Source organism: Leptosomus discolor, chromosome 1 (assembly GCF_034619465.1).
Source record: "Leptosomus discolor isolate bLepDis1 chromosome 1, bLepDis1.hap2, whole genome shotgun sequence".
Taxonomy (NCBI): Eukaryota; Metazoa; Chordata; class Aves; order Leptosomiformes; family Leptosomidae; genus Leptosomus; species Leptosomus discolor.
Window position 1 is genome coordinate 172,066 of NC_141391.1, and position 23,229 is coordinate 195,294.

The 23,229-nt window shown below is 59.3% G+C and overlaps 1 protein-coding gene across 1 annotated transcript in view; it reads left to right on the plus strand.

The window, feature by feature from the left end:
* Positions 1-23,229, plus strand: part of DCHS1 (dachsous cadherin-related 1) — a 46,083-nt gene that overhangs the window by 15,852 nt on the left and 7,002 nt on the right. The window contains exons 2-14 of the mRNA XM_086481369.1: positions 4,840-5,028; positions 5,142-5,373; positions 6,426-6,662; positions 7,003-8,022; positions 9,051-9,238; positions 12,605-12,701; positions 12,882-13,039; positions 15,044-15,878; positions 16,183-16,422; positions 16,894-17,019; positions 17,318-17,527; positions 18,066-18,929; positions 19,424-19,537. Of these exons, the coding sequence (XP_086337495.1) occupies positions 4,840-5,028; positions 5,142-5,373; positions 6,426-6,662; positions 7,003-8,022; positions 9,051-9,238; positions 12,605-12,701; positions 12,882-13,039; positions 15,044-15,878; positions 16,183-16,422; positions 16,894-17,019; positions 17,318-17,527; positions 18,066-18,929; positions 19,424-19,537 (4,510 nt within the window). The remainder of the gene's footprint in view (positions 1-4,839; positions 5,029-5,141; positions 5,374-6,425; positions 6,663-7,002; positions 8,023-9,050; positions 9,239-12,604; positions 12,702-12,881; positions 13,040-15,043; positions 15,879-16,182; positions 16,423-16,893; positions 17,020-17,317; positions 17,528-18,065; positions 18,930-19,423; positions 19,538-23,229) is intronic.

The following is a 23,229-nucleotide window of genomic DNA, read 5'->3' on the forward strand; positions in this document are numbered from 1 at the left end:
GAAGTCCAGGGTCTGTACTCTGCTACTCTCTTTCCTCACTCCCTTTAGGCCCCTGAACACTACTACTTGGTGGTCACTACAGCCAAGGCTACCGCATCTTCAGTCAGTTCTCCCTTGCTAGCGAACAGCAGATCCATCTGTGTGTCAGCCCTGGTTGGCCTGGGAAATGGAAATTCTTTGTGAGACCCAGGGTCTATGATCCAGAGGCTTCCCTCAGGTACTGCTGTCTCCATGGCAGCTTCAGCTCAGGGATTTCCTGGCCCAGCATTGATGTCCTTGTGTTTAAAGCCTTTAGTGAATTTTTCACTGTGAATAAGAGTAGTTCCTTTCTGAGTGTATACAATTTGATATCACTCTGCCCTGAAGTGAGGAATTCCACATTTTTGCATTTTTGTTGAACCCTGCACTGCTGGAGAGCAACTGCCTCCAGCTGGTCCTGAGCCAGGGCACTGCCAGCGCACCCGCACGGGTCAAGGCCGTGCTGCGCTGCCTCGCGTGCTGCCCTGCAAGGGGGAAGGACGACATGAAGAGGCATCGCGTGCCTCAAGCCCAGGCTGTGCTCTCCATGCGTGGCCAGGTGCCGGCTCTGCATAGCCACAGCAGAACTGTGGGGCACCACTGTATAGCTGGGGGATATCCTGGAGGGGGGGGCGGTGGAGGAAGCTGGCAGCTCAGGGAGGTGGTGGAGGTGTCACAGGGGCGACAAGGGAAAGGCGCCAGTCCTAGTGCCCATGGGAACATCTGCATGGGGCCTGGGACGTGATGGAGCTGCATGGGGCGCAAGAGGCAGGCAGGGATGGGTGGGCTGTGGGACGTGGGAGAGGTGTCGTACCTGCTGCGGGCCTGACCTGGCCCTGGCTAGCACGGTGTGCAGTGCTGGGAACACCGGTGCTGCCCTGGGCAGAGCGGGCTCTGTATGAGGCTGTGTGAGGGCTGGGCTATGCCAGGAGCATGCTGTAGGCAGAATGAGAGGACAAGGCTTGGAGGGAGAGTAACGCTCCATGTGCTGTGCACAGCTGCAGCAGGTTCCAGAGAAATGCCATGCTTGCAGCCAAGCACATCTTTACAAGGCCGAGAGACAGGCGGGAGCGCTGGCCCGGCGCTGCTCAGAAACCCTGGCTCATTCTGGACTCGAGCAGGATGCTCTGCAGGACCCCGAGTCTCGGTCTCCCTCTGTCTTCAAGATCAAGGCGCTGACGGCTGTCAGAAACACATCCCATGTGCAACAGCAGGATGCATGCATGCAGCCGTTTTCCCCTGATGGAAAAGGATTTCCCTTTGGAGAATGAGGTCCTGCAGGATAGAACAGGAAAGCTACAGGCCAGAAAACACTCTGACTGTGCAGCTGGTTTACCCAGGAAGGGGATGGGTTACCCACCAATACCAATACCAATACCAATACCGGGGTTTCTGAGAACAACCGCCCCTTAGTCTTACAAGGGCAGAATCAGACTCAGGGGTTGTAGCAGTGATTAGAAGTAGGTCTCCAACAGAGAACATAATGAACCGTAGAAACAGTTCACCTGGCTTCCTTCTCACTGCTGATCTGGCCGGGCCTGTGAGTGGGAACATCTGGACTCTCGATGTCAGAGCTCCAGGGTCACCACACTCCCTGCCTCACGGGGCACCCTCTGGAGTCCCGACATGGGGAGAGAGTGCTGAACTCTGGCATCACTGCTGTCGGACGACATGGCACAGAACTTTTTCGCCCAATGTGGGAAGTCTCCCCACACTTGCGCTTTGTGAACGCTTCTATTCTTGGCACATGGGGTTGCAGCTGTACATACTATAGTCCTGGGCAGAAACACAGCAAGCGCTTCGCCTCTGCACGTTGTGCCTGGTGTATTCATGGTGATCCTGCGAGCTTGTGCAGGTGTCTTGTTCCCAGCTGCAGCCTTCTTCTCTCCCTCCTCTCACATGGCTCCTCCTGGGGACAGCCAGTCTTGGCCCTGCAGGATGTTCAAAAAAGTCAGAGGTGAGGGTGCTGTAGGGCCTCTGTTCAGGCTCCGGGCTCTGATTCCTGCTCCCCCGTATTCAAGCAGCAGGCCTTGCACAGCCCCGAATGGAGTGTTTCCCGGGCTGTTCCATAGACAGCTTGACCCCATTTCCCTCTCATTTCTCAGGCAAACATCAGGACCCACATAAGTAAGCTACAGTAAAACCAGCTGTTGATCCAAGAACCTGGGGCTGCCCTGCATTAGCTTCTAGCAAAGTTCCTAGAAAAATATCCAGACTTTGTTTAAGATTTTTGAGGAGTGGTGAAATCACCACAGGCCTTGATGAGCCCTTTTGGTGGCTAATTGTCCTCACATCCCAGAATGTGCCCCACATCCCAACCAGCGTATGCTCTGCAGTCTGCGGCCGTGGGTCCCCGCTGACTGGGAGGTGGCTGCCGTACCTAGTGGCTGATCAAACCCCACACTGCCTCTCAGAGACGTCCCCATCACCCCAGGTGCAGCAGGGATCTACGCTGCCTTCGGGGCTTGCTGGCTCCACAAAGCAGTCTTGCAGGGAGATGGCTCTGGGTACCAGGGAGCAGCCAGGGAGATGATGCTGTACTGTGCTATAGGGAGAGCTCATCCATTCCACACACACCCCCCCCCCCCATTCCCAAAGTCTGACCCAGCTCCTGTGGCAGAAAGCTGGGTTTCCAGATAGCCTCCCCTGGGGGTATCTCTCCTAGGGTGGTGGCCGTCAGCGGATGGTTAAGTTGGGGAAGTGAGGCTGTTCAGGAAGCACCAGAGCCCTTGGCCCAAGGAGCGTAAGGAAAATATCTTACTGTGCTGCAGATCTTGTTGCTGTACGGTGCAGCTGACATGCATTTTAGAGCACTTTCAGAGAGATAAGCCATTCATTTTCATAGGATCACAGAGCGTTTTGGGTTGGGAGGGACCTTTAAAGGTCATCTAGTTCAACCAGTTCTTTCTTTTTGAAGGAAGGAAGTGATTGATTTGCTACATAGTGCCTATTCCAGTCACTGTGGCAGCTTATCAGTTTCATTTCCATCTGCAGTGGTAGAGAACGCTACTGGATAAAACCCAGGCACGGCACACAGCTCAAGTGTGTTGGTACAGGGCTCTTACCCCGGCAATAGCAGCCAGCATGGAGCCAAAATGCAGGTAACCTGAAAGCAGCAATGTCAGTGGGGTCAGGTTTGTGCTCTCAGATGAGCAGCTCCACAGCAAAGGGAGCTGGGGCAGGAGAGAGGGAGGATGCTGAGCGCGGGGGGAGGCAGGTGGGTCCAATTTCCCAAATACTTTCTGGGCACCTGTGGCACCTGTGGCCCCGCAGATGGAGCCGGGAAGGGGGATCCTGTTTCATGGCGCTTCTTCGGGCAGCTGGAGCAGGGCTGGGGGGCAAATACTCTGTACAAGGGAGCGTGGTGCTCCATGTGGATGGGCGCTCAGCTTCTCCCCGCAGGCGTCCCCTTAGACCGCAGGCGGCAGGGCAGGAGAGCGGGCATGGCGCTGGCTGTCTCAGGCGCTGCCTCCCTCCCTGGGGCACAGAGCGTATGGTCGGGGGGGAGGGAGGTCCCACCTCTACCTGGTTTGGTTTCTCTTCCCCGGCCCAGCTGCTCTCCGTGCTCTCCCCTGTTGTCCCTCCACCTCTGACGGCGGGTGAGCGGCTCAGGTTAGGGGCCCTGCCCGAAGGAAAGAGCCGCTTGCAGCCCCCAGCTGGGCCCTTTCCTTGGCGCGTGTGCAACGTTCCTCTGCTCCTCGCTCACGGGAGCCGAGGCCCCAGCGCTGCTGCTGGGAGGAGCTGTGGCTGACGAGGCCTGAACTCCACTTCACCCGGGCCTGGCCCAGCTGCCTCCCTCCTGGCTCCGTCCTCCAGCTTTGTTCTCCATGCAGAGCTCCCAGCTGGTGGACGAGCCGTGGGCAGTGATGCCGGGGTCAGGAGCTGTTTTCTGCTGACCTGAGCTCCGCAAGGAGCCCGAGGAGGAACTGTGACCTTGCAAGTGGGGAGCAGCTTTAATCCTCCTGCTGTGTCCGTCACTGCTAACGCGATTCGTGGGCCCCAGTGGGCGCCGGTGGGCCCTGGCGGTCCCCAGTCCTGGGAGCCCAGGGCTGCTGGGCGCAGAGCTCTGGCAGAGCAGGACAGAGCCAGGGGCATGGTGAAGAGGGAGCTGGTTTTCTTCCTGTCTCGTCTTCAGCATCTTTGCAGAAAAGAAGGAGCTAATGGTCAGGGGCAGCTGCTGCAGCAGCGCAGGCTGTCCCTGCCTGGCCGATCGAGCTGGGTGCAATGGAGATGCTTGGCTGCCAGGTCCTTGGCACCTGTGTGAGGCCTGGCCTTTCTGCACCCCCTCTCTGCACGGCCTTTTCCTCTACTAAGGCAAGGAACCTGTTGACCTTGGTTGTAGATGCTGCCCCAGGGGTGCAAGAAGGGAGGTATCACCTGAAACAAGGCACGTCTGGCGGTGCAGGGACCCATGGCAGCACTGTAGACAGAAAGCACAGTGCAGCCCTTGTGAGTCTGCAGTGCTGTGCTCCCCCTCCTCTGTGTCCCCTCACAGGCACTAGGCCAGCACAGGCTGATCCTGGGGTGCCCCACAGCTGCCCGCGGTGCTGCCCAGGGCACTGTCTGCAGCCAGCAAGCCCTGGGAGACCCTGTCCTCTTGCAGCAGGGGCTGCAGAGGAAGTGGTGGCTTGTCTGGAGCAAGAATAGCAGGGTTGAGGTGGTAACTGTCAGTCGTCTTTGCCATGGCCAGCCTTGAGGGCTGTGCAGTGGTTGTGGGCCACAGAGCAGAGGGCGGCACTGGGTTGTGGAGGTGGTCGTGGTGATGGGCTGGGTCTTCTCTGTGATGCTGGCCCTGTTCACGCAGTGCCTTCCCTCATGCAGGTGACAGCCACAGATGCAGACAGTGGCACGTTTGGCTCCCTGTCCTACTCCATCGGTTCTGGCATTGGCAGTGTTGTCCCCACGCAGTTCAGCATCGACAAGCACACGGGGCAGCTGTGCACTGTGCAGCCTCTGGATCGTGATGAGGGCACGTCTGCCTACGATTTCACCATCACTGCTGTCGATGGGGTGAGTGCTGGAGAGGCCGCAGGGACGCGATGCTGCTGACTCAGCACCGTGCAGGGGATACTGTTGTCCTTGCCCCACCTCTTTGCACCGTCTCCAGTCTGGTTCTTCCACAGGGTGGCCTGAACTCCATGGTGTACGTGAAGGTTTTCCTGGAGGACATAAACGACAACCGGCCGGTGTTTTACCCGCTGGAGTATGCTGCCAGCATCAGCACACAGAGCATGCCGGGTACCGCTGTGCTGCGTGTCACTGCCCACGACAAGGATGAGGGGCTGAACGGGAGAGTGACCTACCGCATTGTCCTGGGAAACTCACCCCCTCTCTTCTCCCTCAACAAGGACACAGGTGAGAGAAAGCTCAGGGCGCAGCCAGAGCAGGCATCAGGCAGAGCAGCGGGATGTGGGCAGGTGTAACAGCCAGCCTGGGGGCCACTGAGGCCATCTCAGCAGTGCAGTCCGCCACCAGAACATGTCTGTTCCTCTCCCTGCCGCATCTTCCCTGCCTTGGCATCTTGAGCCTCTGGCAACCCCTTCCCAGACTCGGTCTCTGATCTCTTGGTTTTGCTCCCTGCTCTTCTCCTCATTTGTCCTGTTTTCCTTCCTCTCCCTCATTCCCTCTCTCCGACTCACTGCGCCTTTCCTCCTGCATGCTGCTTCCTTTGCCCCATCAGGCTGTATCCTGCTTAGTTTCTCACCCCTGCCCAGTTCCCTCCTCTCCCCTGCTCAGTTTACTCCCCTTCCCTGTAACCCTGTCGCACTCCATCCCACCTTTCTTTCGGCTGCATCCACTCTGCCTTGCTTTGGCCACCAAAGCCAGAGCAGTTTCCACTGGAGAGGTCGGTGCATGGGCGTGCAGTGCCAGGGGCTCTCAGCAGGACAGGAAGGTGTCTCAGCACAGACATTGTGGTCTCTCCATACTGGTCCCCAAGAATTTGACTGGGACAAGATAGACCTACCAGCCATCCTCACACAGGGCCACATCCTTTGTAGGGACTGTCGAGGACGGTCCTTCAGTTCTGCATCTCCTCCGAGAGCCTCCCTGCTAGCCCAGATCCCACCTGCTGTGCCGTGACCCTCACCCTGTGCCCCACACTGGAAGCCCTATTCCTTCCTTTCCCTCTCACAAGACCTGCCCTCTGGCTCATTTCCCCCAGCCCTTGCCACTGCTTAGCTCAGGTTTGGGCTTAAGGTGGAGAAGGGAGGATTTGGGGAGGCTTTCCCGGGAGGGTTCATCCTCTTTGCTCCAGCTCTTCCATGGCAAGCTCCCCCCTGCAACGTGCATTGTTTACTGCCCCCTTAGGTCTTTCTTTTCAAGCTGATGGTTTGGCCTGTCCCCGTGGTGCCAAATGGCAGGCAGGGGTGCAGGCATAGTGCCTTCTGAACTGCTTTCTCTCCTAGGTGTCATCTCCCTCTCATGGTCTCTGAGTGGTAAAGCCAACACCCTGGTGCAGCTCGTGATCTCTGCACAAGATGGTGGGGGCCTCCAGGCACAGCCAAACGCCCGGGTGAACATCAGCATCGTGGAGGGCACGGTCTCACCCCCTGTCTTTGAGCAAGCTCAGTACTTCTTCACAGTGCCTGAGGACATGCTGCAGGGTGCCAATGTGGGGGCTGTCCGGGCCCAGAACCCTCCAGGTAGGGGCTTGTCCCTTCTGTACGCAGTCGCTGTCCCTCTCCCTGCACCATCTCAAAGGTCCGGTGCCACACTGCTTCGCAGAACAACCCTGTTCCAGGCACTCCATGCACGCACAGGCACGTGCGCCCGAACGTGCACCCGTGCAGTGGTCACTCCGCTCAGTGCACGCTCTCACACACGCTCGTGCACGTGCAGCTGTGCACACTTGCACACGTACTGTACACCTCCCAGCCAGAGCCCACTGCAGGCAGCGCTGCCCAACCCGCTGCTGTCTGTAGGGGCTGAGGAGCTGAGCCAGGGGCACAAATGGTTCTTCCTGCCTCGTTCCCTTGTCCACAGGTCATGCCGATGACATCTTTTATTCCATCTCCTCGGGGGATCCTCATGGCTACTTTTCCATCGACTCTGCCTCCGGGCAGCTCCGCACCAGCCTGCCCCTTGATCACGAGTCCCAGGCAGTCCTCATTCTGGATGTCCAGGCCCGAAGCGGTTCACCTCCTGCCTATAGCAACACCCGTGTGAAAATCTCTGTGTCAGATGTGAATGACAACGTGCCGGTGTTCCCAGCCCCTTCCGACTCCATCCTGCTGCCGGAGGCCACGGAACCTGGGACCACAGTGTACACTTTGCAGGCAGAGGACCATGACAGTGGTGCCAACGGTCAGGTGAATTTTGAGCTGGTGTCAGGAGGTGATGGCACCTTCAGTGTGGAGCGCTCCTCGGGGGCAGTGCGACTGATCGGGGCCCTGCAATATGAAGCCAGCGCAGCCTACCGGCTGGCCATTGTGGCCCGAGACGGTGGCGTTCCCCAGCTCAGCTCCACGTTCACGCTGCTGGTGCATGTGCAAGCCGAGCATGACAACGGGCCCATCTTTGACACACTCACGTACCGCGTGGAGGTGCAGGAAGGTGTGCCGGTCTCCACCCGCTTCCTGCAGGTGCGGGCCCTGGCACGCGATGCAGAATCCGTGACCCTTACCTACCACTTGCGTGCAGACGGGGATGCAGCCAGCTTCGGCATCGTGCCTGAGAGCGGCTGGCTGTACGTCAAAAGCGCGCTGGACCGGGAGACGCGGGACCTGTACGTGCTCACAGTGCTGGCCTCGGCGGGAGGCAGCGGTGCAGGGGGGGAAGCCCGGAAAACAGGCACCAGCACTGTACGGATCAGCATCACCGATGAGAACGACAACAGCCCCCGGCTGAGCGAGGAGCGTTACTTTTTCACTGTTCCTGAGAATCAGGCTCCTGGTAGCAGCGTGGGGAGGGTGATGGCAAGCGACCGGGATGCTGGACAGAACAGCCGGCTCACCTACCGCCTGCTCCAGCACGATCCGAACTTCCTTATCCACACGCAGACAGGTGAGAAACACCCCAGCAGGCTGTGCTGCCATTCAGAGAGACCTGGACAGGCTGGAGAGCTGGGCGGGGAGACATTTAATGAAATACAACAAGGGCAAGTCCTGTATCTGGGAAAGAACCACCCCATGGACCAGTACAGGCTGGTGACTGAGCTGTTAGAGAGCAGCGTAGGGGCAAGGGACCTGGGGGTCCTGGTGGGCAGCAGGGTGACCATGACCCAGCAAGGTGCCCTCGTGGCCAAGAAGGGCAGTGGCATCCTGGGGTGTATTGGGAGGGGGTGGTCAGTAGGTCCAGAGAGGTTCTCCTCCCCTTCTCCTCTGCCCTGGTGAGACCCCATCTGGAATAGTGTGTCCAGCTCTGGGCGTCCCAGTTCAGGAAGGACGGGGAACTGCTGGAAAGAGTCCAGTGCAGAGCCACAAAGGTGATGAAGGGGGTGGAACACCTCCCTTATGCTGAAAGGCTGAGGGACCTGGGGTTGTTTAGCCTGGAGAGGAGATCTTACCAATGCTTATAAATATCTAAAGGACAGGTGTCAGGAGGACGGGGCCAGGCTCTTCTCAGTGGTGCCCAGCGACAGGACAAGGGGCAATGGGCACAAGCTGGAGCACAGGCGGTTCCACCTCAATGTGAGGAAAAACTTCTTTACCCTGAGGGTGACAGAGCCCTGGCACAGGCTGCCCAGGGAGGTTGTGGAGTCTTCTTCCCTGGAGACATTCAAAACCCTCCTGGACACGTTCCTGTGTGACCTACTCTGGGTGGTCCTGCTCTGGCAGGAGGGTTGGACTAGGTGATCTTTCGAGGTCCCTTCCCACTCCTGACATTCTGTGATTCTGTGAGAGACTTGCTGGCTTCCTAGGCTGGGGAGAAAGCCCAGGGCAGGTCAAAGTGACATGGGCCAAGCCAGTGCTGCAACAGAATATTCGTCTTCCTTCCCCTGCAGTGCTGGGCTCCCCAGCAACATACCTGAGCACAGGCTCATCTCTGAAGTGGTTTTGGGGCTGAGCTGTGTCCCCACTTCTCCCTCACAGGGGAGCTCAGCACCAAGCGTAGCCTGGACCGGGAGCAGCAGTCCAGCTACCAGCTCTTGGTGATCGTGCAGGATGGGGGAGCACCACCCCGCAGTGCCACAGGAACCGTCTATGTCACCGTGCTGGATGAGAACGACAATGCTCCTGCTTTTCTTCACGTGGCCAGTGGTCAGGAGCTGCCCGTGCAGGTAGGGCGGGAGCCCTGGTGAGGCAGGGGTGTGATAGCCTCTGGGTTTGGGGGCAGGGGGTTCTGTGGGGGGAGAGGAGCGAGCAGGGGCACCCAGGAGAGTTTCAGGGCGGGAGATAAGCAGGCACAAGTTGCATCCGTGCAGCAGCTGGGGCAGTCCGGTAAATCTGATTGAGATGTGGTAAGACAGGCAGGTCCTTGGGAAATACAGACATCCCTGTGCACAGAGCAGGGGAGGACTTCAGAGGGCTCTGAGACCAGCAGGACGGGCCAGCAGGCAGAAGCTCTTGGCTCATACATGTCTGCAAGAAGGGAAGGCGAAAGGGAGCCCTAAACCTGACCCAGCAGAGCCAGGGGCGAAACACTTGCGAGCCAGGAGGCATGAGGTGCCCTTAGCGTCTAGGTCTCAGGACTTTTGGTACAGCCACTTGGCTTCCTGGGAGGTCAAGGAAGAGCACAGCCCAGCTGGACTTCGCACTCACAAGGATTTTCTGAGAATCCGCTGTGGGTCCCAGCCCAGCTGTTCCTCTCAGCACTGTGTGGTGGTAGCAGTCACCCGGGCATGGAGCGTGCTCCGACAGAGCTGTGTCTGTGCCACCCAACAGGAGTGGGTGAGGACCAGCCCTCCACCCCCAGCTGGCTGCGTCTGCTCTGCTGCGGCCCCTGTGGGGTGGCACGTGCAGCGAGGGGTTGCTGGAGCCGGCCAAGTGGAGCTGGCAGCAACGGAGCAGGATGGGCAGTCGGGGCCCTGTCCTCATCTCCTCTGCCCAGAGTGGGGAGAACCTGCCGCCGAAAGGATGTGCCGGCTCTGCACGTGGCTGCGCTTCAGGCAGCGCGCTGAAAGCCACTTGCACTCTGCTGGGCTTAAAACATCGTCTCAGCTGCGGTCAAAAAAGCAAATCAAATGCTGAGTTTTATTAGAAAAGAAGCAGAGAATGAAACAAAACATCATTACGCTACATCTCCAATTCTGCACATGCTCTCTCCGTTCTGCTACATAAGCAGTAGTGCTAGAAAAGGTTCAGAAAAGGATGTTAATGGGATCAAGATAATGGTTTCCACACAGAAAGAAAATACTCGAACATTCTTTGGCATGGACGAAACTGCAGGAGTGTAGCAGAGGTGTGCAGTGAATGGCACAGGGAAAGCCATGGGGAAATTAGAAGTTGCTTTTTTCACAAGACAAGACCTAGGCAGCTTCGTAAGACATGACCAGGCAGCAGGTTTAAAATAAACAAAGGCAGTACTCTTCAGTGCAGAACATAATTAAATTGTGAAATCATTGCCAAAAGTTGCATGGGTTCAAAATTAGATGAATTCATGGAAAGAAAAAAATCCATCAAAGGCTGTAGAACAAAAATATGATCTGTGGCTCAGGAAGTGACTTAGCCACAGACTGCTGGAAGCTGGGGAGCTTTCACAGGAGGATTATTCCATACGTACCCTATTTCTTGCATATCCACCGCCAGCCACTGTCAGAGCTATGCCCGTGGTTGCGACGGCGCTCTGATCTTTGGACCAAGCTGGTATTTGCAACAGCCTTCTTGGAGGGTGGACACCTGACCTGGACAAGCCTGCTTGGTAGCAATTTTACGATGGCTGAGGTTTTTGCAAAGGCGAGACCACTTCTACTGCTGTTTATTCCTCTGTTTGTGCATCTGAAATGGCGTTTGTACGTGGAGCCTGTGTGGATGCTGCTCATTTGTCTCCTCTGCTGAGTCACTGCTTTCCTCAGATGGAGTTTGATTCCTCGTGGAAGAGGAGCATGGCCGTGCACGTGAAGCAGGAGCCCCTTGTGTCCTGGTTGGGGGCAATTAGGGACAGCATGGGGGGCAGGCCCCGCCCCAGCCGGTTACAGAGGGGGAGTTGGAAGGGGCCTCCTAAGCATGGTCCCACTCGGAGGTGTCCACGCAGATGCTCCCTTTCACAAACAGCCAAGCTATATTTAGAAGATCTTCTGCTTCCATCACTGCTGTGAAATGCTGTTCCAGATTCCTTGATCTGGTAGTTAGAAACCGTCTCTTAATTTCCAGCCTAAACTAATTTCTGGCCACTTTATACTCATTTGTTCTTGTGCCAATATTGTGTTTTTGCTTAAACAGCTCTTCTCTTTCCTTGGAATTTCCCTCTCCTCTCCCCAGTGTTTACCGAGCGCAGTCACATCACTGCTTGGCCTGGCTAAACAAGTCCAGCTCCTCTGGTCCCCCCTCCTTGAGCGCCACCAGCGTGGTGCCAGCAGCTTGTGCAACAGCATTAACGCTTGCCTCCTCTCAGGAGCTTGCAGCCTCTTTCCTTGGATTCTTGCTCGGATTCCACTTGTCTTTTTCATAAATGCATTGAAATGTTACCACACAGAGGTGACCTGGCACAGCCGGACCTGTGAGGATGGTTTGTGCCATGGGATGTGCTGATGGGATGTGAATCTGAGGTCTGTAACCTCAGGATGTGGATTTGAGGTCTTCTGGTGTGGAAGGGACCGCAGAGTCTGTGCCGAGCGGGGAACCTGCTCTGCCAGCGAGGGGTGGGTAGGTGCAAGGAGTCTGTGCCGGAGGAGAGGCAGGTCTGCCACCAGGCATGGGTTGTTTGCCAAGGGTACTCCAAATACTCACTGCTGGCGGGGGGGGGATGCAGTAATGGGGATGCGTCCATTTCCATAACCATGCGGTGCTGTTACAGGTGGTCTCTGTCAGGAAGCTGGTAACTCAGAATGTGGGGTTAGCTGAGCACGTAATTAATGCCTTGATGGTGCTGTGGTGCACCGGCATAAAATGGTGCTCTTAAGTGCCTACAGACAGGCAGCCAGCAGTGCTACCTCGGAACAGAGGAGAGAAGGGAAAAGACCTAAGAGCCCAGGTATCTGAGCCCAGGAAGAACTGCGAGCTGCATTTCCAGAGATGGCTGGTGGCAACTGAGGGAATCACCTTCCATTGCTGGGGTGGCAGCCTCTGAGCCTGTCACACACCTTTGCATTCGCAGCTGAAGGGGTCTGCTGAGGGGCAGAGAGAACCGGGACCGTCGTGGAGCCCTGGATTTTCCTGGCTGTAGAGGCTTTGGCTGTAACGTGGGTGAAATAGTATCCTCCCGTCACTGTGCAGGTCGCTGCTGCAGCATGCCGCAACGCTGCTAAGCTGGTTGTTAAACACGGCAGAACGGGAGGAGGGCTGGCAAGGCAGAAACTCCCTTTGCCAGATTTACTGGGGGCTTCTTCATGTTGTCCAAGCTGTGGGTCTTGCCAGGGGCTCTGTGCCTTGGCTGAGGTGCGGGGCTGGTGTAGGAAGGTGCAGATCCTGTGCCGTGCTCGGGGATTTGTGGGGGTGGTCTGAAGGGTGCCCTGTGCCACTCAGCTGCTTCCTGGGCTATGCTGCAGGTGCTGGAAGAGAAGCCATCGGGACTTCTAGTCGCCTCCCTGCAGGCCAAGGACCCTGACGAGGGTGAGAACGGGACCATCATCTACTCACTGATAGGTATGAGCCGCAAAACTGACTCGTTGGTGCTGCTCTCTGCCTCGCAGCCGTCACCCCTGGGGGCAGATGGGTGCCCGCTGCCCAAGCCCTGCCACTCCACGCTGCCTCCTCCACCCCAACCTGCCCCCTGTCCGCCCTCCTCTCTGCCTCTCCCGGCAGCGTTTCACCTTCTCTCTGCAGGAGCCTGGGCAGAGCGTTTCACGCTGCACATGGCTACTGGAGAGCTGCGGACCGCCACAGTTCTACGCCGCTCTGACCGCGCCGAGTACGTCTTCACTGCGACCGCCAGTGACCGGGGCACGGTGCCTCGCAGTACGTCGGCCATCATTCGCATTCAGGTATCAGCACTCCGGCTCCTCTTGTCTCTGCACCATCTACGCCTCGCTCTCCTCTTGGAGGACACCATCGAGCTACTCAGCAGCCTTCCCTCCCACCTTCTCACCCTCCACCGCCTTCATCCCAGGGCACCCTCGGGCCTTGCTCGGCTGTTGACCCAGCCCTAAAATCTGTGTGGAGAACCTGGGATCGGAAGGGATGTGTCCATCTGCCGCTGGGCATGTTCACATTTGTAAAGTGGTCAGTGGCATTGGTAGTAAGCAGCTCTGTCTTTTTCAGACTTGGACAGCCAAGCCTGCCCTAGATCTGCTGTGCAGGCCTTAGAGGTCCCCTGCACAGAGACATTAATTCTTCCCAGCCTCTACTGAAAACAGTGCCCTGATATGCAGGGAGTTCTTCACATCTGTGTAACTGTGGCGCTTGCCGTCTGGTGTGCTGCCCCAGACAGCCAAGCCCTTTCTCTCTGGTTAGTAATGAGCGCCCTTTCGCAGCAGAGGTTCTGGTTTCCCCCAGACAAGGCACTCTCGCAGTACACCATTTCACATCTTCCTGTCTCTCTGCTTGCAGTTCCAAAGGCCATTTTACTCTCCTTGTTTGACATTCTGCTGCTTCTCTGCTGGCAGTGCCCTATAACATAGTCAGCCAGTTCGTAACATACTCAGCTTTCTTTTGCCCTTGCGCCTATCAAAAGTAAATGTCAGCACCAAGAGCCACCTCTGCAAAGGCCTGCTAATCACTCTCCTCGAGCCAGTCGATCTTTTAGTCCTTTCTGGCTCAGAGCCACGCTCATACTGCACCTTTCCCCAGCTTAATGAGCAATCTCCCATGTGCTACTGCATCAGAGCCCAGCCAAAACCCAGGCAAGCTGGATACGCCGCGTTTCCACTGCGTCAGCCCAGCACAGCTGCCTTTAGCCATTCCACAATATGTTTTAGACCCTTTCCTTTTTATGCCATGTCTGTAACTGTTCTTGTCGCTAAAGTTGTTCTACAGCCTTCAACCCGCTGAGGCCAGGCTGGTTGTCCCTGAGGTGCTCGTTTGCATCCCTATAATGTAGCTATTTGCTTGACTGTCACTAGTTTTGATGCCCCTCTGGGCTCACAGTTTTGCTGTATTCTCTTTTCCCCAGCTCTGTGACACGAGGGCACTGAGTTCTTCAACGCATTTTCCCTTCAGATAGCACCATGGCTTTTCATGCATCCCCTCTCCCATCCACAGGTGCACTTCATCCCCAAATTAACTTCACTATCTTTAATAAAAGTAGTGGTAGTATTTATTTATCTTTGGGTCATACTGGGTTATCTTTCTTCTCTGCACCTCTCACCTGGATGAGTGTTAGCTCTCTCCTTGCCCTCTCTTGTTTCTGCTGGTGTCTATTGCCTTTGCAGTATCTAACGCAGTCACAGACTCAGAGAATGGTTGAGCCGGGCAGACACCTCTGGCCGTCTTGTCCGACCCCCCTGCTCCAGCAGGGCCACCCAGAGTCAGTTGCCCAGGACCATGTCCAGGTGGCTTTTGGCTGTCTCCAAGGATGGAGACGCTACCTCCTCCCTGGGCAACCTGTGCCAGGGCTGGGGCACGCTCCCAGTGAAACGTGTCTCCTGATGTTCAGAGGGACCCTGCTGCATTTCAGCTTGTGCCCACGGCCCCTGGTCCTGGCACCGGGCACCACTGGGAAGAGCCGGGCTCTGTCCCCTTTGCACCTTCCCTGCAGGTGCTGGTGCGCTTGGATAAGATCCCCCAAGCCCTCTGCCCGGGTGGCAGCTCTGTCCGTCCTTACCCACGCTGGCTCCCCAGGTGAGGCTCGTCTTTCCCCCTGCCAAACCCGTGCTTGTTCGCAGTGTGTTTTTCAGGTTGCTGTTCATCTATTCGGCCAGAGGAGCTGAGACCTCGCCTCCCTCCTGCTCTCTGCAGGCCTCATGTCCCCCTCTCCACTAGCTCCCCGACAGGACCTCCTGGCCCGCAGCACCCCAGTGCGTGCCCCTCACTGCTGCCTCTCCTCACAGGTACTGCCGTCCTCCCGAGTGCTGCCACGGCCTGATGCCACTGTGCTGACCCTGCACCCGCTCGAGGGGGTCAAGCCGGGGTCTGTGATCGGCTCAGTGGCACCCCCAGATGCCCCCGCACGAGGACAGCTGACCTACACAGTGGTAGGAGGTGGTGGGGATGGCACCTTTGTGGTTGACAGTGTGACGGGGGAGATTTACGCCGCCCAGGAACTGGACTATGAAGCTGGGGCACGGCACGTGCTTCAGGTGAGCGCTGAGGACACGCGGCACGGCTATCCCTCCAGCCGACTGGTGCTGGTACAGATCCACGTACAGGACTGCAATGACCAGGCGCCCACCTTCCCTGAAGACCCCATCACCATCGTGGTGCCCGAGAATGCCCAGGCTGGCTCGTCCATCTTCACCTTCCAGGCGCTGGATGGGGATGGCGTGGGTCCCAATAGCCAAGTGCGCTACGCCCTGCTGCACCAGGAGCCCCCCGGGGCTCCCTTCCAGCTTGATGGCCGCTCAGGGCTGCTGACCCTTCGCCAGGGCCTTGACCGGGAGGCAGCTGCCTCCTTCCTCCTGGTGGTGGAGGCCACGGACCAGGCCCGCAACGTCAGCCAGCGCCGCTCGGCAGCCGTCACAGCCCGTGTGTTTGTCACTGATGAGAACGACAACACGCCCGTGTTCCTCTCGCCCGCTGCCGTCAGCGTCATGGAGGACCAGCCGACAGGGTTCGTGGCGCTGCATGTGGTGGCCCAGGACAACGATTTGGGAGAGAACGGGCGCGTGAGCTACTTGTTGCGAGCAGGCAACAGTGACGGCCGCTTCCACCTCAACCCCAGCACTGGTGAGACCCCAGGAGGATGCAGGGTGGGCACTGGGAACGTGGGGGCTGAGGAGGGCACAGGGATACGTGGGGATGTAGCATGGTGCATGGGAGGAGGGCGCGGGCTGGGGAACGCAGGGGAGGGAGACTCGTGGGGTGCCGAGAGCCCCGAGCATAGCACGTGGTTGGCCTTACTGCTGTCCCCCTTGCGACCTGGCTGTCCCTGGCTCACCCCAGTGCCTGCAGCCGTGCGATGGCTCTGTCCCGGGAGCAGTCGGCCCTGGTGCCGCGCGGTCCCAGCTCGCCCCTCTCCCCATGTCTGCAGGCGCGCTCTCCGTTGTGCGGGCCCTGAACCGGGAGGAGGTGGTGCAGCACAACCTGACGGTGGTGGCCATGGATCACGGTTTCCCGCGCCGCTCCGCCACACAGTTACTGTCCGTGCTGGTGCTGGACGTCAACGATGAGGCTCCCACTTTTGAGAAACCTGAGTATGAAGCGCACATCATGGAGAACTTACCGGCTGGCAGCCCTGTGCTGCAGGTGCTGGCCACGGACCGGGACCTGGGTGAGGATGTGGGGCGAGGACGAGCTGCCCGGTTTGGTCAGGGGCTCTTCCGGAGATGCGGCACCCAGGACCGGGTGCACTCTGCTCCCTTCCACCTGGTTTGGAGAGCCTGGCTGGCCATGGAGGGAAGGATCATCACCTGGTCTGGAGATGAGAGATGGGCCGAATCCTGGGAGAAGCTGAGATGAGAACAGGGACTGTGATTCCCTCTGCTCCCCAAGACAATGGCCTTTGTTCCTTGCAGGTTCCTTGGCCCATCTTCCCTTCCCCAAGCTGGGCTGGGCTGGGACCTCCCTCCACCACACATCTCTACCCCGGCTTTGCTTGCCAGGGAGTGGAATCGTCCTCTCCCACTGCCTGCGTGACCCCTGGGTGGGAGGCCTGGGAGGACGGAGGTGCAGGGCTGTGAGCCAAACGAGAGGTTTCTGGGGCGGCTGCTGGGCTGCCCTCAAACCATGTTCCTCCTTGCAGGTGCCAACGGGCAGGTCTCCTACGGGGGTCTCTCTGGGGGGCCATTCTCCATCCACTCGCAGACGGGGCTTATCGTCACCACACGTGCCCTGGACCGCGAGGAGCAGGAACAGCACGTGCTGATGGGTAGGGCTGTGCTGGCGCATGAGAGGGTGCAGCAGGCGAGGGGGTGGGGAGCACAGGGGAGGCAGAGGGGTGCTCCCCACTGCTGGGGCATGGTGGCATTGCTGGGAGGGCAGGCTGCGGGAAGCGACGGGGGTTTGCGGGGCACGCCGCAGCGCTGCTGGGTGGTTTGAGCTGCAGGGGTGCCTGCGATCCCATGCCTGGCTGCCCCGGTGGCTGTCTGGGCTTTTGCGTGTGACAGTCTGGGCAGCAGCCCCGAGTCAGCAGGGTAGCCTGCGGTGCTCTTGCTGTGTTCCTGCAGTCTACGCACGGGATGGTGGCCTGCCCCCCAACCTCTCGAAGGCAACAGTGCGGATAACAGTAGGGGATGAGAATGATCACGCGCCGCACCTCGAGAGCGAGTCCTGCTCTGTGGAGGTCCCCGAGAACCAAAGCCGCGTGGCTCTCTACACCCTGCGGGCCACCGATCCCGACGGAGGCGAGAACGGGCGCTTGGAATACCGCGTGGCAGGTGAGGCGCGCGGGGAGCTCCGTGGCAGCTTCCTCGGCAGTGAGGTCGCCCGTGGCTCTGGGAAGCATCACCTGCAGCAGTTCCTGTTCCGCTTCAGTTCTCTCCCGCTCCAAACCACGTGTGGCTCTAGTTTCTCTGCCCCCAGAAAAGAGTGCCCCAAGAGCTGGAAAAGGTGCACTGCCTCGTGCCCCAGGCTCTTGTCTGGTTCCCCAGGCTTGGACTAGTTCCATACCACTGTTGAATTTACAGGTTGCTGAGTGAGATCGCTTTGCTGTTATCATGGCATGCATTATCTGGGGGCTCCCCGTGGCAGCAGCACAGGCCTGTAAGCTGTTGGAGCCAGTTCTTACACGCGCACACACACATGCAGAGCTGGACCAAGGAGGTTCAGTCCCACTGGGGCCTTACAGAGAATGGCTCGCTCTGCCCTCCATGCTGGGAAGGACTTCATGCTGTCCTCTCTGGGCACCGTAGGGCAGGTCCTTCCTTGTGCCAGTTGTAGTCATGCTGTCTCATTATTCCCTCTCTTCTGTTCCAGATGGAGACCCCGGGCAGGATTTCAGCCTAGACCCAGTCTCCGGTGTCCTCTCCACTGCACGTGCCCTTGACCGGGAGCAAGTTGCTGCCTACAGCCTCACAGTGGTGGTGCAAGACCACGGCACCCCACCGCGCAGTGCCACCATGTCAGTGAACGTGCGGGTGTTGGACCTAAATGACAACGCGCCTGGTTTTGCTCAGGCCGCCTATGTGGTGGAGGTGCCAGAGGACTTGCCTGTTGGTGCCCTGGTGCTGCAGCTGGTGGCGGAGGACCCCGACGAGGGCACCAATGGGCAGGTCTCTTACTACCTGGGCAACGAGTCACTCGGCATGTTCCAGGTCGAGCCGCAGAGTGGGCGCATCAGAAGTGCCCAGGCGCTGGACCGGGAGCGCCAGCCCAGTTACAGCTTCCTGGCCAAGGCTGTGGACTCAGCACCATGGGAGCCCAAGAGCGCCGCTGTGCGTGTCACCGTCACGGTGCGGGATGTCAATGACCATGCCCCTGCCTTTCTGCACAGCCCGCTCACCGTCAACCTGTCCCGCCACACGCCGCTCAAGCAGCTCGTGGCCACCATGAGGGCAGAGGACAGGGATGCAGGTGCCAATGCCTCCATCCTGTACCGCCTTGCTGCCCCCAACTCTGCCTTCGCCGTCAACTCCTACACGGGGGATATCCAGCTGCTGCAGCCCCTGGGCTCACTCAGCCAGCGCCAGCGGACGCTCTTCATCCTGGCCACAGACCTGGGCCAACCGGCGCTCTCCTCTACCGGCGTGGTGGTGATCCATGTGCAGGAAGAGCCCTACCGGGGGCTGCGCTTTCCTCGCAGCACCAGTGATGTGGCCCTGCCAGAAAATGCTGCCCCAGGTATCAGCTGGGCACCATGACCAGCAAGTGCTGGGATGAAATGGGATGGGACAGGAGGGGAGGTGGGTGCTGGGCTGGCAAAGCTGTGGGAAACTCAAACCAGGGAGCACTGCAGGGTCGGGGGAAGCCCCGTTACGCTTCGGGTAGACCCAAGGGACTGCAGGGTCTGACTGGTGCCCTGGCTGCTCAGGGTGATGATCCCTGTGAGTTTGTCTGAGGGGGTTCAGATCACTGTAGGCAGTCAGAGGTGCCCAGTTGCTCCTGGAAGGTCTCCAGGGGTCACAGTGAGGCCGTAGAGGGGCCATGGATGGGACCCACGAATCCCATCTCCCAGCCCAAAGCTGCCGTTAGATCTCGCTCCTTCTGGCAGCAGCATCCTCAGGCAGAGCCGTGTCCCTGTGGTGCAGTGTGTGCTGCCCACACGCCACCCCAACCCTCTCTGCCAGCCACCCCGAGACTCTGCTGCCCCTGCTCACTGTTTCACTCTCTTCCAGGCACTGCTGTGGCAAGCATCCAGGCTGTGCACACAGGGGGCTCCTCCGGGCGCATCACCTACAGCATCGTCAGTGGCAATGAGAAGAATACTTTCCTTATCCAGCCCGGTTCAGGTATGACACCAAGACCACCTGGGGAGGCAGCCGGGGGAGCCCGCCATGCTCTGCCAGTGCCTGCCCAGCTATCACAAGGCTCAGAGCCCCGCAAAGGCACGGGAACACAGTCCACACCTCTACACCAGTAAATGAAATCGTATTTGGATGTGGACACTAACCCGTCATTGCCCAGAGGTTGTTAGCACAGCTCCCAGCACAGTTTTGGTCCCTTCTAACTGGACCCTTCCCCAAAACCTCCTAGGCCCAGTTCAGGGCTTAGCAGAGGCCAGGACCATTGCTAAGATGTGATCTGGGTGCAGCCCCTGCCTTAGACGGCAAGTTCAGCCGAAGGACACATGCTATGGTGGGGCCTCAGAGCCAGGCACCTGGGCTGCCCCACTTTATTCCTGGGTGGGCAGGTGGCTCCTGTGGCTGCGGCTCTGCCGTGGAGCCACGGCCATCCCTGGGCAGTGGCAATAAATGGGGAACCGCTCGCTGTGCAGCGGGCACTCTGGGGGAGCCCTCCCTCTGCACCAGGCCATCCCCTGCACAGTCAGCAGGCGCCGAGCACACCGGTGCTGCTTGCGGGTGCCTGATAACCCAGGCAGAGCAGCGAGGCAGGTCGCAGGGTGCTGCCTAGTGATAGTGGGTGAGCTGGCACTGTTTGCACCGCACACCCCCTGGCGTCAGGGGGAGCCTGGCTGAGGCGGGGTGAGGGGTGCCTTGCTGAGAGGCTGGTGCTTGCCCTGTAGTTCGGCAGAGATTGGGATATCACAACCCCCAGTGTCAGTACAGGCTGGGGGATGAAGGGATGGAGAGCAGCCCTGCGGAGGGGAACTTGGGATACCAGTGGGTGAAAAACAGAACACGACCCAGCACTGAGTGCTCACAGCCCAGAAAGCCCACCACATCCCGGGCTGCACCCAGAGCAGCGTGCCCAGCAGGTCGAGGGGGGGGATCGTCCCCCTCTGCTCTGCCCTGGTGAGACCCCACCTGCAGTGCTGTGTCCGGCTCTGGGGCCCCCAGTGTCAGAAGGACATGGACCTGTTGCAGCGGGTCCAGAGGAGGCCACAAAGGTGCTCAGGGGGCTGGAGCAGCTCCCTGTGAGGACAGGCTGAGAGTTGGGGGTGTTCAGCCTGGAGAAGAGAAGGCTCCGGGGAGTCCTTAGAGCGACCTTCCAGTGCTGAAAGGGGGCCTAAAAGAAAGATAGGTGTAATCTTTTTAGTAGGACCTGTTGCAATAGGACAAGGGGTAATGGTTTCAAACTAACAGAGGGCAGATTTAGACTAGATGTAAGGGAGAATTTTTTTATTATGAGGGTGGTGAAACACTGGCAGAGGTTGGCCAGAGAGGTGGTAGAAGCCCCATCCCTGGAGGCATTCGAGGTCAGGTTGGATGGGTCTCTGAGCACCCTGATCCAGCTGAATGTGTCCCTGCTCCCTGCAGGGGGACTGGACCAGATGGCCTTAAAAGGTCCCTTCCCACCCAAACCATTCTGTGATTCTGTGATATGAGAAAGCCAGTCCTCAGAGCCCGGACATCAAGCTGGAGCTTCCTGTTAGAACCCTGTTCTCTTGTGCCTGCCAGGTGGTTGAGTTTGGGACAGAATCCCAGGCTGACGCTGTGCCCGTGCCCTCTGCAGCCCATGGCCACTGTGCGGGTCCTGGTGAGCCACCCGTGGTACAGCGCAGCGTACAACCCACCAGCACCGTGGTTAAGTACTGGCCACTGCCGGTCGCCCATGGGCACGGCGGGAAATGCTCGGCCATGCACAAGCACCCGTCTGAAATCACAGCGCCCGTGGCAGCCCGCTGTCACCACGCATCCCCTCAGCTGCCGCGCAGGCTCCTTGGCACCCCGGCGTCACCGTGAGCCGCTCGCTGCACCGTGCCACTGCCACCGTGCGACCCGCAGTGAGGGCACGGAGAGCGCAGCGGAGGGGCCAGACCTGGCCTGCCCTGTCTCTTGAAGGGGGTTCCAGCCCCCCGCTGGGGCTTGGCCCCACTGAGCGGCCCCCCAGCACTGCCGGTGCTGGCCCAGAGGGCCTGATGCCGCTGCGCAAGGAAGCCACACGCAGAGCCTGACCGCAGTTCCTCTGGCACGTGCCGGCAGCAGAACAGAGTAGCCCCCAAGCCCAGCCCGAGCTCGGGGGCTGGTGCTCTGCGGTTCCTGAAGCCCAGAGCCAACGGGCAGGTGCCCCAAAACCCCAGTCAGGCTGGCAGAGGTCTTTGGCTGCGGAGAGCTGCTGTGCCCAGGGCTCCTCCCGACGCACGCAGCCCCAGGGGTTGCTGCCGGTGAAGGAGCAGCCTCCGCACCCTGCCAGAGGAGCGCGACTGCCTGAAGCTGCAGTTCAGAAGCGAGCACTGGATAGCGGTGGAGCTGGGCCGAAGCTGCCGTGTCCATGAAGGAGGGGCTGATGTGAAGGAGGAGGCACCCTGGCCAATTCTGTCCTCTCCCTGAGCCAGCAGCAGCCACCCCGCTCCCATGTGTACCCAGGTCTCTCAGCCAAAGCCTACACGGCTGCTGTTATAGCCTGGGGGTGAAAGTGACCCCAAGTGACTCCCAGGCTGCCCCTCCTTGGGCTCCCATCATTATCTTTGTGGCCTCCTCCGGACCCGCTCGAGCAGGTCCGTGTCTGTTTTACACTGGGAGCCCCCGAGATGTGCCTCAGTTGCACCTCGGTTGCTGTGGCAATACCACTGCATCTCCATGAGGAAACATTTCCCTTGGGCAAAGTGCCCAGAATACAGGGTTTTTCCCTTAAAACATGTCCCTCCTTGAGTTCCGTTTGTCCGTCTGTGCGACACTGCCCTGCTTTCTCCCCGGGCAAAGGGCTGCGTGCTCCTGCCAGATATGGGGTGCTGGAGCACCACAGCGACAGAGGCCAAGGGGGGCCGGCGCGGTGCTGCTCTCTTGCCCTGTTCAGCTCTGCTGTGACAGCGGGCCAGTGCGTGGCCACCAGCCCGTGGCTGTCCTCAGCCACCCCCAGGCTTCTTTCCAGGGAGGACCAGAGGGGATGTCCGCAGGAGCCGTGTGAGCTTTGCACTGGGGAGCGTACTAACGCGGCTGCTGTGGACAAGGGGAATGTCACAGGGGCCGCCTCGGCCGCCTACTGTGGCACCTTGGGCTCTGCTGCTCCTGTCGCAGGCAGGGGCAGCCCTTCAGAAGCGGACTGCCGCTGACTGCTGCCCTTGTGTTTTCCCTAGGCCAAGCCAGCCCTGGAGGCAGGGTCTGCTCTGGCAGCTGAACGGTGCCAGCGGGGCAAGGGAGCACAGCCGGCTCCCAGCCCTCGGGTTGCAGGAGGTGGGGACACGGCCATTCTCCAAGCCAAGCCACCATGCTGGTGGCTGTAACCCGTGTTTTCTGTTCCTGGATGCGTGGCCTGGCTTCGGCTGCGTGCACTGGAACTCGTGTTATCACGCAAAGCCGGCAGCAGCGCTCTCGCACAGAAGCTAAGCTGGTCCAAGGCCACAGAGCCGCTCCAGATGCCTGGCACGGCATCCCTGCCGCCCGACCGGCTCACCCGGTGCCTGCCTGTCAATGCTGAAACAGGCTGCGGAGAGCGCGAGGCCCTGCAGGACCCCCAAGGCGGGCTGCAGCCACAGGAGCACAGCTCCTCCCCACCGCGTTTGAAGGCTTGCCTGTAGGAATGCTGCCAGTCACGTCAGTGTGCGTTGGGGACGCCCTCCGCCTTCTTGGGTGGGACAGCA